Below are 13,179 nucleotides of genomic sequence, written 5' to 3'. Positions count from 1 at the left end.
ATTGGATGGCACTGTAAAGTGTATTAACGCATTACTGGGAGAATCAGCCTTGAGAGAAGTGAAGCCTGGGCTTATAGACAGTATCAATAGATATGTTTTTCACTCAACGCCAATCGAGAACATACGTACCCCTGAATGCATAGGTATTTGTTAAATATGTCACTGTAATCGGAAGGCAATCAAGCATCATTGAGTCCTATGGCTATTTACTTACTCTAGGCGTAGGTGACAATTTGATTGTCCTTCCATGTTGAATGTTTTGGTCGTTCAATGCCAGGGGCACCCGAGTAGAGCTTAGAGAGGCTGCTGCCTACAAACAGACTTGAAATCGTTGGCCACTTAAATAAATGGATCACTAGTCACTTTAATAATGCCACTTTAAGCATGTTTACATATCTTGCGTTCCTCATATCATATGTGTATATACTGTATTTTATACCATCTATTGCATCTTGCCTATGCTGCTCGGTCATTGCTCATCCATATATTTATATGTATATATTCTTATTCCATACCTTTAGTTAGATTTGTGTGTTTTGGGTAGTTGTTGTGGAATTGTTAGATTACTTGTTATATATTGCTGCACTGTCGGAACTAGAAGCACAAGCATTTCGCTACACTCGCAATAACATCTGCTAACCATGTGTATGTGACCAATAAAATTTGATTTGATTTGAGAACTAACTGTCAGGTATGGAATCAACGTTTGCGCCTGAAAAGATTGACACGGCAATTACCAAGTCAAGGTCACCAGCGTGTTTACTAAGTCAATGTCACTACCGTGTTTACCAAGTCAATGTCACCAGCTTGTTTATTAAGTCAATGTCACTACCGTGTTTACTAAGTCAATGTCACCTGCGTGTTTACTAAGTCAATGTCACCACCGTGTTTACCAAGTCAATGTCACCAGCTTGTTTATTAAGTCAATGTCACCATCGTGTCGGGACTTTCCGGAACATATCCAAGAAATGTTTCACTTGTTAAGATACATTTGTGTGTAATAGAATTGGTGCCCTGTGTGAGGAGCAAAGGACAACATTCATGTTACTGTGGGTGTTGCGGCAGGGGGAAAGGATGAAATAATAGCCCCACAGCATTGCTGATTAACTGTATAAATCGGTCACAGCAAGATGCACACCTACATGCACACTTGGATACAGGTCACAAAATTGTTTATGTTCATCTGAGCTGAAAGTCAAGGTACCCCATGTCCCAGACCCCATTATAGATCACAATGAACATAAGTGGCTTTTGTTACAACATTGAGCTCAAATTATATTATCTAATCTTTTTTTAATGTATTTTCGTAGAAACTCCATGCAAGCACATTATTTTGTATAGTCAGTAATCCGTATTATCACAATTGTCCTGTGTTGTTGCCTTGATGTAGTTATTCTTTAGGATATATAGTAAACAGATACACAGAGCCCTATAATGCTCGAGTGACAAACAATCACCTGAAACTACTAAATAAACAATACATCTTTGGATTGCACCTGGGATGAGATTATATGATTTTAAACGACAAGTACCCAAGGTGGCATAATTGAGCATGGTGTCGGTAGTGAAGGGACACTAATGTCGCACGCCAACCAACATTGAGATGCGATTGTTGTCGCTCAATTGTCTTTTTGTAGTTAGACACATATTGATTCTTCTTTCAAAGGAAATAGCGCATTACAGTATAAAATATAAGCGTCGTAGTTCAACTTCGGCCATGGGGTGTGATACTGTTGTCAGGATTATTAAGTCGTCATAGCGACGGATCATGTTGTCGTGTCAGCTAACATCCTTTCATGCTTTCTTTTCCTTGCTTACGAATGGAGCAGCAAACCAGACAGGTAAGAGTGAAAGGATGTGATATGGCTGACAATCCCACAACTACCCCCACCTCAACCCTTTTTTTTTATCCCTTTGCAGACATTTCCTACCCTCTAGCTTGTTGGGCAGAGTTCAATCATTGCAGAAAGCGAGTTCTCCCACTGCTGTGCAATTCCAAAGCACTTTTAAAAGTCAGCTGTTTGCATTGATTGAATTCTGACCTACCTTCCAAATGACAGTATTTGAATCGACATCATATATTTGATCAGCCAGGACAGTTCATTTTCAAAAAATGTATGTGTGCTTTCCATTCTTCATTACTCTCACCCTACATTACATTAAAAATAGTAATATTATTTCGTATTTGACGAAAACCCATATCACCATTACAATTTTCCATTGACCAAACATGTCTAAATGTCCTGTCTGTCTCAATACAAAGGGTACATTTCTTGATAAACACAATCCCTAGAAATCCTTATTTCTTAGATTTCTACTGTAACCGGTTGTACGCAAGAAACAAATGACTTGCATGCCTTGAACAGAACCAACATGCATTACAATGCCTAAACTGCTCCCCTCACGTTCTCCTTAATTCTCAAAATGCTAGTTGGCATGAACATTGAATGCAAATAATATATCACAAATAGATATATTTCTTCAACAGCATTACATCACAGCCAAATGTACTCACTGGCCGGGAAAGCACTATACTGTACCGGTACTGTAACACTTTAACAGCGTTTGCCCAGCTTTCCTACTCCCAAATCATTTCATTCCATTTTTTATTCAGCTTTCAAAATGAATAACCCTGTGTTTTTAACAAATGAGCCCTTGCATTGCTAGATGGCTATTAAATTGTAGGTACACTTTTCCGTACTCTTACAATGTCATACATAGACTATTGTATGCGTTCAGATATCTGTTCAGATGTACCCATGCTATCATTTTCAGCCTTTTTTTTCATGCCTGCATTCTCCACCAAATGTAGAAAATCGTATGACTCATTCTGTATGGTCCCATCTACGTGTTTTCAGACGCATGCAACGATGACCTCACACGACCCATTTCATCCTTTGTTGTTGTTTTCGACCATCACACCATTGACCTCCCCCCAGGCTATTTACACAAGCCTCATTGCTTCCCATATAATGCAAAGGTCACAGGTTAGTGATTTTACGTAACCCTAATGAAGAGAGGTTGGAGGTCAGAGGTCAAATGATAATAAACTATTTTGAAAGGTCACTTCTAGTATAGTGCTAGTCCCCCTTGTACTCTGTACACTTCTCGTTAGACAGATCGAATGTCACCGTATTAAGTCTTTGGGCAGATCTCTTTGTCAAAGCTCTTTGTCAGAGACTGCACAGTTTTATAAATAAGTGGTCAAAAGTATTATATCCCCGAAGAAGATGGATTATATTTAATTGATGAAATCTCCCAATGCCATGTAGGTTAATCTCAGGGATTGAGTGTATTTATGGCACCTCTCTATCCTCTCATAAGCATGATATGGAATTTATTAGACTGCATTCCCATTATCAGAATGAATTAAAGATGCACTAAAGTTCATTACTGGGCTTTAACTTCATGCTTCTTGAAATGTGAATCTGATCAACTTGTATGAACATTAAGATATATGTCCCACTAAGAGTAGCATTCATCCCCATGTATACAAAACATAACACAATCTGGCGGTTTAAAGGAGGACGCAAACTATGCTGGAACCCATCAGATGTAATTCATCATCAAGACATTGTATATGGAAAATGTATACATTTTATTAGTGTCATTTCATTTAGGGAAATATCTTCAACAGGGATGAATATGCACCAAAAAAACGATAGAACACAAAACCATTTTTTTTGTGTGAAGTATTCATGTTTTAAATGTTTTATCCCGACAGGAAAAGGGCAGAATCCGAAGCTAGAAAAGGAAGTCTGCCCAACAGTAAGGAGATTCCGTCTCATAACCCCACCGACCCTGTGGAGCTTCGACGCATGAACTTCCAAACGCCCGGTAAGGGAATTTTGTTATAGCAAACATAAATCACACAAACCACTGCAAAGCTTCCTAGGTCCATAATCACTCAATGATTTAAGAAATGACAGACATCTTAGTCAAATTAAGATGGCTTTAAATTAAGATGCCGCTAGTTACTTATCTTCACCTGACTTAGTAAGTGAAGCAGCAGAATTAATGTAATATATCAAATCTGGTTTATCATTGGGAAAGTGTGTGAATGTCTCCTCTTTGCGATGTGCTTGCTCATGCGTGACCTCTTTAAAAGTCAACACCTAAATGCTAAACCAACACTTCTCACGGAGTTCCCGTGACTAGAACATTCTGGGGGGGGGTCATTGTTCAAAGTGTGGCCGGACATGATGGAAAATGGACAGGTGGTGGGGAAAAGATACACAGGGTCAAAACTGATGAACTCCTCCCAGGAGATAGAGAGAGAGAGCAAAGAGAGGTGCTGAAGACAGCAGTGCAAGGCTAATACTTTCATGGCAGTTACCATCATCCTTGTCTTCACGGGTCACCTACAGATGTAGGATATTTATTTGAGTCAGTTTGCTATAGCATGAAAATACTCCTGTAGCAACAGGAAATGTGAATTATTATGTGGGGTTGATACATTTTTCATTATGGCAAATCAAGACAGACATTTTAAAGTGGAAATCTTTTTAAACATTGAACACACTACATGTTTACTGCTGTGAAGGAAAATTCTCAGCAACAAAAGAGTGTTCAAATTAAGATCCTACAGCTGTAGGTCGGTGCAGTCTTTGCCAAGCTAACACTAGTCTCAAAGTGACAGTGTAGCATGATGGAAGTCATAGGTAGCTGAAACTATGACAGTGTCACAGTGCCATGTTACATCCTGTACATGAGGCAGTGGACGGTGGAGAGTGGGCCAGTGACAAGTTGTGAACACAAATGTCCCCTCCCTTTTGACCTTCGAGGTGAACAGCGGTTATGCCTGAGCTGCCTGGTCATGTGACCCCTTTTTGTTGCCAAGGGGAAAAAGATGGCTGTCACAGTCCATTTGTCCCTTGGATAGCCAATGTATTTTCTAATTTTTGGAGTGAAGAGACACGCTCAACTTGGTACTGGAGTTCTTCTGGCAGCGAGAGCAGTGGGACAGGTGTTCAGGGACTGCCAATAATGTAATATCAAAGCCATATTTTTCAGGTCAGCTCGTATGAAAAGGGAATAAAATATCCCAGCCGCAGGCAGATTTTTTTGGAAAGATTATGCATATTTATGAAACCCCTACTCTCAATGACGTTCTATCCATTACTGGAAATGTCAAACTTGGCAAAGGGGGCGTTTTTCTCCCATCTCAGTTTTCACTTTGAGAAGGGGACTTCAGAGTGATCTAAACCACCACACTTTCCCTATTTCCGGAATCCTCAACAACCATCTTGATTAGTCTCGCACACCATTCTCATTTTCCAAAGAGCCTCTCAAAGTGGCTCTCGACTTGCTCGAGCGGTCCAAACATCTTTGTCTCCCTCTTTTAGAGCTTCTTCTCCAATGCTGATTGGTGCTACATTAGACTGTTTCTCCTCCCTCCCTCCCTCCCTCTTTTCCTCTCTCTCTCACCTCGCTGCTCCTCAATGCGTATTTCCATCTTGAGGATGCTTGATGTGTGCATGGCGCCACGCGGCGAGTGGTAGTTCCATTGTCATCCGGCGGCTGAAAATGGGTCTTGAGTGGTAGGGGCCGATAGAAACACCCTCTTGGAGAAATAGAGCGAGTGAGTGCGGGAGAAAAGAGGCCTCGCTTTTTCGCTTTTTCCATTAGCTAATGCCCACTTCTGTTATCAGTATAGATGAAAAGACCACTGACTTGCCCTTGCAGACACTTGTCTCAGGCGGGAGAGTGGGAAAAACGTCACTGTGTCCCGGCTATTATGAAACCTCTGCTATCTGGAACTGGGTGACAGCACTTTGTGCGGCGCCGTCGTCACGAACCCCACCACCCGGTGGCCGAAAGGTGTCCTGAGTCAATGTTTCGGGAGCTGTGTTTAAGCCTGGACATACATAGTGACTTCGGTCAACCCCACACAACACCCCTTCTCTGCTCTCTTCTCTGTTCTCTCACATACCTTCGCCACAAACAACTTATACAGAATACATTGGTAGCCTGTGTGCTAACACTATTTACAATGTCAGTTCTACCTTGTCAAAGTAAAGTCCACCAAAGTTTTTTATGCAAGGTGAAACTTCCTGCCTGCAGACTTTGTAGGATATCTGATGGTCAGAATGGATCTCATTATGATAGGATTGTGCGATCGCTTGACTCAGTTCTTCAATGTCTCCAAATTGTTTCCCGGCTCTGTTTTGTTGAGTGTTTTCATGTCCTTCCCACCGATTTACACATGGTGATGTAGGCTAACTTCTAGCATGTCAATGTGTGCGTTACTAACAGATCTATGTGACATTTAGATGATACAGTGTATAATTCTAGTTTCCGTCAGTCACCTTCCCCAACGGTTTCTACCCCTAAAACAAAAGATTCATCACATTTCTACAATCGTCTAAGACTTTTTATTTATACCGCCGTTTCCTCCGCAGGTTCAGGTGACCCCGGTTACCCCAGTAACCTCCATTTGTCAAGTTAGTTGGTCTTGTTTATGCATTCACCACATTCTTTCTTTCTCTCTTTTGTTTTGTTCCGTTTTTTTCCCTTCATCCCCCTCTCCTCCTCCTTTCTACGTAAACTTGTAGTCAATCTCACCCCATCTAATCCACACGTTACTTATTGCCATGTCATCCATCGCAGGAGGCGGAGTTTAAAAATTACACCCCCTAGTAACATGTCATAACTCAAAGCAGACAACATCTTGGCCTAACTTCGTGATTTGTTTGTTTGTGGTTTGGTTTGTTTGTTTGTGAGTATGTCTTCCGTCATGCTAACTCCCACCGGCCGCTTCGGTGTGAATAACATTCTTCTCTCACAGTAGGAAGTGTTACAGGAAGTGAAGTCTGTTCGATGACTTCTCATTGACTTCCTTTCCTGTCCATATCTTCCTATGAGCATGCCACTGCTTTGAGTGAAAAAATAGCCTAACAACGATCCACTTCTCCATTCCCCTGTTACACACATGCTGCTTTTTATTCACTGGTTGTAACCGTAGTATTGACCCCTCACCCCTGGCGACTGACCTCTCGTCCGTTTGATTGACAGGCATGGCCAGCCACCCACCGATCCCCATCCTGGACCTAGCTGATCATCTGGAGCGCTTGAAAGCCAACGACAACCTAAAGTTTTCGCAGGAATACGAGGTAAACATTGAGCTTGTTTCTTATCTGTTTGCATATTAGGGTCAGATTGGAGGTGTTATTGGAGAAGAATTCATGATTTCGATGAATTAAAATGCCGTCTGTCATTCAGAACAAAGGGTTGGTATATTAAAGACTTTCAACTTTTGATTATGCTTCATGGTCACAGTGAAAACATCACTGGGTGTCCCGGTTTGGACTGAGTTGTATGTATGTGAAAACATGGAAATTCCATGTCGATTAATTCCATTAATCTACATGCTTGTTAGCGTATGCTACCCCAACAGTGTAGGCTCATGTGCCTGTGAGAGAGGCTGGATGCCCTCTAAACTCATTGTGTCACTCATTGTGTAATGTGTCAGGGAGTTTATTTAAGCCCCAAGTCTCGCCATGTAATGTTATTTTCCCGGAACCCTTTAATCCAGTCATTACAAAAGTGTCACAGCCCTGCCAACCTGCCGTTCAGGAAAGCCAGTCCTCACATGGCAGCTGGCATTCAGGAAAAAAACAACAAAGATGGCTTCCTGTGGAGAACCTGTTCACCGGTCGCACCCGGGAAACCCAAATCTCAAAATCCTTCCAATCTGCCCAATGCAAGTGAAAATCAAACATTTATCCAGTCACAGCGGGCTTGATTGAAAGGCTCGTTGTCCCCGCGCCGCCGTATCTCTGAATGGCAATCATTTTCCTATTTAATATGGACGCCGCTTGGAAAAGGTCAGCTTCTCGCAAACACAACATAATCTCAGTTGCTCGCAGACAAGGTGACACGACTCATCGGCCAGGATTCGTCAAAGTCTCATCTGACCAGAGAAGAAGAAGGGAAGAAGTAGAATTATTTGGTAGGACTGTGGTGGTCATAAAATGTTATCAGCCGGGTATTGTCATGCAAATGACTGCTGGTAGTTGAACATTAATTAACATAAACATGTTTAGCATCTCCACCCCTCCACACTTACAAGCCGCTGATGCAAGATTTTGGAACATCTAGGCCCCTACATTTAAGAAGTGTAATAAATCCATTTAATATACACTGAGTGTACAAAATATTAAGAACACCTTTCTAATATTGAGTTGCACCCCCTTTTGCCCTCAGAACAGCCTCAATTCATCGGGGCATAGACTCTACAAAGTGCCGAAAGCGTTCCACAGGGATGCTGGCCCATGTTGACTTCAATGCTTCCCACACTTGTGTCAAGTTGGCTGGATGTCCTTTGGGCAGTGGACCATTCTTGATACACACAGGAAAATATTGAGCGTGAAAAACCCAGCAGCTTTGCAGTTTTTGACACACTCAAACCAGTGTGCCTGGCACTTACTACCATACCCCGTTCAAAGGCACTTCAATATTTTGTCTTGCCCATTCATCGTCTGAATGGCACACATACACAGTTCGTGTCTCAAGGCTTAAAAATCCTTCTTTGACCTGTCTCCTTCCCTTCATCTACACTGATTGAAGAGAATTTAATAGCTGACATCAATAAGGGATCAGAGCTTTCACCTGGCTATTAAAAATCAAATACAAATTTTCCCTCATCAATCTATACATAATACCCCATAATGACACAGCAAAAATTGTTTTTTAGAAATGTTTGCTAATTTAGAAAAATGTTTAAATAGAAGTATCACATTTACATACATTTGAAGTCGGAAGTTTACATACACCTTAGCCAAATACATTTAAACTCAGTTTTTCACAATTCCTGACATTTAATCCTAGTAAAGATTCCCTGTCTTAGGTCAGTTAGAATCATCACTTTATTTTAGGAATGTGAAATGTCAGAATAATAGTAGAGAGAATTATTTATTTCAGCTTTTATTTCTTTCATCACATTCCCAGTGGGTCAGAAGTTGCCTTTAAATTGTTTAACTTGGGTCTGCAATGCGTAGCCTAGTGGGTAGTGTTGGACTAGTAACCGAAAGGTTGCAAGTTAAAATCCACGAGCTGACAAGGTACAAATCTGTCGTTCTGCCCCTGAACAAGGCAGTTAACCCACTATTCCTAGGCCGTCATTGAAAATAAGAATTTGTTCTTAACTGACTTGCCTAGTAAAATAAAGGTTAAAAAAAGATTATAATTTTAAATAAAAATATGCGTCTGTGTGTAGCTGGTGTAGATGAGTCAGTCGCAGGACAGCAGATATGAGTAATGTATGCAATTTTACTCAACAGTAATCACAATCCAAGGCCACAATAATGGACCGCAATACAATAAACAATCACTCACAAACAAACATGGGGGAACAGAGGGTTAAATAATGTACAAGTAACTGGGGGATTGAAACCAGGTGTGTAAGACAAGGACAAAACAAATGGAAAATGAAAAGTGGATCGGCGATGGCTAGAAGGCCGGTGACGCCAAACGCCGCCCGAACAAGGAGAAGGACTGACTTCGGCGGAAGTCGTGACAGTACCCCCCCCCCCCTTGATGCGCGGCTCCAGCAGCGCGCCGACACCGACCTCGGGCATGACCCGGAGGATGAGGCACAGGGCGATCCTGTGCCTCGGTGGAACTCCCGCAGCAACGAAGGGTCCAAGACGTCCTTCACCGGCACCCAGCATCTCTCTTCCGGACCGTACCCCTCCCACTCCACGAGGTACTGAAGGCCCCTCGCCCGACGCCTCGAGTCCAGGATGGCTTGAACAGCATACGCCGGGGCCCCCTCGATGTCCAGAGGGGGCGGAGGAACCTCCCGCACCTCAGACTCCTGGTGTGGACCAGCCACCACCGGCCTGAGGAGAGACACATGGAACGAGGGATTAATACAGTATTCTGGGAGAAGCTGTAACCTGTTCAGTCTCCTCAGGACTTTGAATGGCCCCACAAACCTCGGACACAGCTTCCGGCAGTGCAGGTGGAGGGGCAGGTTTCGGGTCGAGAGCCAGACGCGTACCGGGGCCTCACTGCGGTGGCGGTCGGCGCTCGCCTTCTGCCGCCTCACGGCCTGTTGCAGGTGCACATGAGTGGCGTCCCAGGTCTCCTCCGAGCGCTTAAACCATTCGTCCACCGCAGGAGCCTCGATCTGGCTCTGATGCCAAGGTGCCAGAACCGGCTTATACCCCAGTACGCACTGGAAGGGGGAGAGGTTAGTAGAGGAGTGGCGGGGTGAGTTTTGGGCCATCTCTGCCCAGGGGATGAACGCCGCCCACTCCCCCGGCCGGTCCTGGCAATATGACTGCAGAAACCTACCTAGATCCTGGTTTACTCTCTCCACCTGCCCGTTACTCTCGGGGTGAAAACCTGAGTTGAGGCTGACCGAGACCCCCAGATGTTCCATGAACGCCCTCCATACCCTGGACGTGAACTGGGGACCCCGATCAGAGACTATGTCCTCAGGCATAGTCGATATACACCACTACACCCTGCCCGTGCAGGTCCTGGAAAGAGACTATGTCCTCAGGCACCCCGTAGTGCTGGAAGACGTGAGTGAACAGGGCCTCCGCAGTCTGTAGGGCCGTAGGGAGACCGGGCAAAGGGAGGAGACCCCCAGACGATCCATGAACGCACTCCATACCCTGGACGTGAACTGGGGACCCCAATCAGAGACTATGTCCTCAGGCATAGTCGATATACACCACTACACCCTGCCCGTGCAGGTCCTGGAAAATCTCGTCAACAAAGGCCTGGAAGACTGATGGAGCATTCATCAACCCGTACGGCATGACGAGGTACTCATAGTGCCCCGAGTTGGTACTAAATGCCGTCTTCCACTCGTCCCCCTCCCGGATACGCACCAGGTTGTATTGACTCAATCGCACTGGGGATGAGAGGCAGCGGGTAGCTGTACCTCACCGTGATCTGATTGATACCCCGAAAGTCAATACACGGGCGCAGACCTCCTTCCTTCTTCTTCACAAAAAAGAAACTCGAGGAGGCAGGTGAAGTGGAGGGCCGAATGTATCCCTGCCCCAGGGATTCGGAGACACATGTTTCCATAGCCGCTGTTTCCTCCTGTGACAGAGGATACACGTGACTCCTGGGAGGTGCTGCGTCTACCAGGAGATTTATTGCACAATCCCCCCCGTCGGTGGGGTGGTAATTGAGTCGCCTTCTTCTTACAGAAGGCGATAACGAAATTGGCATATTCTGAGGCGATGCGCACGGTGGAGACCTGGTCTGGACTTTCCACCGTAGTCGCACCGATGGAAACCCCTACACACCTCCCTGAGCACTTTCGTGACCACCCCTTGAGAGCCCTCTGTTGCCACGAAATAGTGGGGTCATGACAGGCCAACCAGGGTAGGCCCAGCACCACGGGAAACGCAGGAGAATCAATAAGGAAGAGACTGATTCTCTCCTTGTGACCCTCCTGCGTAACCATGTCTAGTGGAGCGGTGGCCTCCCTAATCAGCTCTGACCCTAAGGTTCGACTATCTAGGGCGTGCACAGGGAAGGGCATATCCACAAGAACAAGGGGGATCCCTAAACTATGGGCAAATGAACGGTCAATAAAATTCCCAGCTGCGCCTGAATCTACGAGCGCCTTATGCTGGGAATGCGGGGAAAAATCTGGAAATGTAATAAACACATACATGTGAGCAACAGGGGGCTCTGGGTGAGTCTGGTGCCGACTCACCTGGGGTGACACAATAGTGCCCTGCCTGCTGCCTCGACTCCCTGAGGAACCCCCTCAGCACCGACCAGCAGTGTGCCCTCTGAGGCCACAGATGGTGCAGGGAATGGCCCCTCCTCCGGTCGCCCTAATCGCAGCACCTCCCAGCTCCATGGGTGTCGGAGCGGAGGTGCTGGGGGATGGAACTGACAGGCCCTGCTCCGGACCTCCGCAGGTAGCCAGCAGGTTGTCCAGCCGGATGGACAGGTCCACCAGCTGGTCCAACGTGAGGGTGGTGTCTCCCGACGGACATCCTCGCGCAGACTGCACCGGTAGTGATCAATCAAGGCCCTGTTGTTCCATCCAGCGCTGGCGACCAGGGTCCGGAAGTTCAAAGCAAAGTCCAAAGCGAAATCCTGCGCGCTCCTCGTCCCCTGCCTCAGGATGGAACAGATGTTCACCCGCCGCTCGACCCTCAGGCGGGTGGTCGAAAACTGCCCTAACGCGGCGGGTGAACCCTGCGTAATGGTCCAACGCGTCTCCTTCACTCCATACGGCGTTGGCCCACTCCAGGGCTTTGCCTGAGAGGCAGGAGACGAGTGCGGACATGCTCTCACGTCCCGAAGTCGCCAGGTGGCCGGTCGCCAGGTAGAGTTCCAGCTGGAGTAGGAACCCCTGGCATCCGGCATCCGGCAGCCGTCCCATTATACTCCCTCGGGAGCACGAGCCGAATCCCGCTGGGACCGGGTGAAGGAGGGGTGGACAGTGGGGCCTGCTGTAGTGGGGCTGGTGGAGGCGCTGGAAGACCTCCTCCTCTCTCCCAATGATCCATTGTCTGCAGCACGCGATCCATAGTGGTGCCCAGACGTTGCAACATGGTCACGTGCTGCTGGACGCGCTCCTCTACCGCCACAGGGAGTGCGTCTGCTCCTGCTGACTCCATTCGGTAGTGAGTGATTCTGTAATGCGTCTGTGTGTAGCTGGTGTAGATGAGTCAGGCGCAGGACAGCAGATATGAGTAATGTACGCAATTTTACTCAACAATCATCACAATACACGTCAAATAAATCCAAGGCCACAATAACGGACCACAATACAATAAACAATCACTCACAAACAAACATGGGGATACAGAGGGTTAATTAATGAACAAGTAATTGGGGGATTGAAACCAGGTGTGTAAGACAAGGACAAAACAAATGGAAAATGAAAAGTGGATCGGCGATGGCTAGAAGGCCAGTGACGTCGACCGCCGAACGACGCCCGAACAAGGAGAGGGTCCGACTTCGGCGGAAGTCGTGACAGGGTCAAACATTTCGGGTAGCCTTCCACAAGCTTTCCACAATAAGTTGGGTGAATTTTGGCCCATTTCTCCTGACAGAGCTGGTGTAACTGAGTCAGGTTTGCAGGCCTCCTTGCTCGCACACGCCTTTTCAGTTCTGCCCACACATTTTCTATAGATTGAGGTCAGGGCTTTGTGATGGCGCTCCAATACCTTGACTTTGTTGTCCTTAACC

At 45.8% G+C, this 13,179-nt stretch overlaps 1 protein-coding gene across 42 annotated transcripts in view; it reads left to right on the top strand.

Annotated features, from left to right (window-relative positions):
• The window catches only part of LOC115194257 (receptor-type tyrosine-protein phosphatase delta), a 393,126-nt gene that overhangs the window by 331,097 nt on the left and 48,850 nt on the right, over window positions 1–13,179 (top strand). For 18 of the 42 annotated variants that reach the window (XM_029753815.1, XM_029753802.1, XM_029753801.1 and 15 more), the window contains 5 exons: window positions 1,827–1,841; window positions 2,489–2,542; window positions 3,725–3,837; window positions 6,402–6,443; window positions 7,015–7,112. In XM_029753815.1, the coding sequence (XP_029609675.1) occupies window positions 1,827–1,841; window positions 2,489–2,542; window positions 3,725–3,837; window positions 6,402–6,443; window positions 7,015–7,112 (322 nt within the window). The remainder of the gene's footprint in view (window positions 1–1,826; window positions 1,842–2,488; window positions 2,543–3,724; window positions 3,838–6,401; window positions 6,444–7,014; window positions 7,113–13,179) is intronic. The other 24 variants (XM_029753822.1, XM_029753813.1, XM_029753820.1 and 21 more) reach the window with 8 other exon arrangements.

The sequence above is a fragment of the Salmo trutta genome, chromosome 5 (assembly GCF_901001165.1).
Source record: "Salmo trutta chromosome 5, fSalTru1.1, whole genome shotgun sequence".
NCBI lineage: Eukaryota > Metazoa > Chordata > Actinopteri > Salmoniformes > Salmonidae > Salmo > Salmo trutta.
This window is presented reverse-complemented; position numbering and strand designations above follow the sequence as displayed.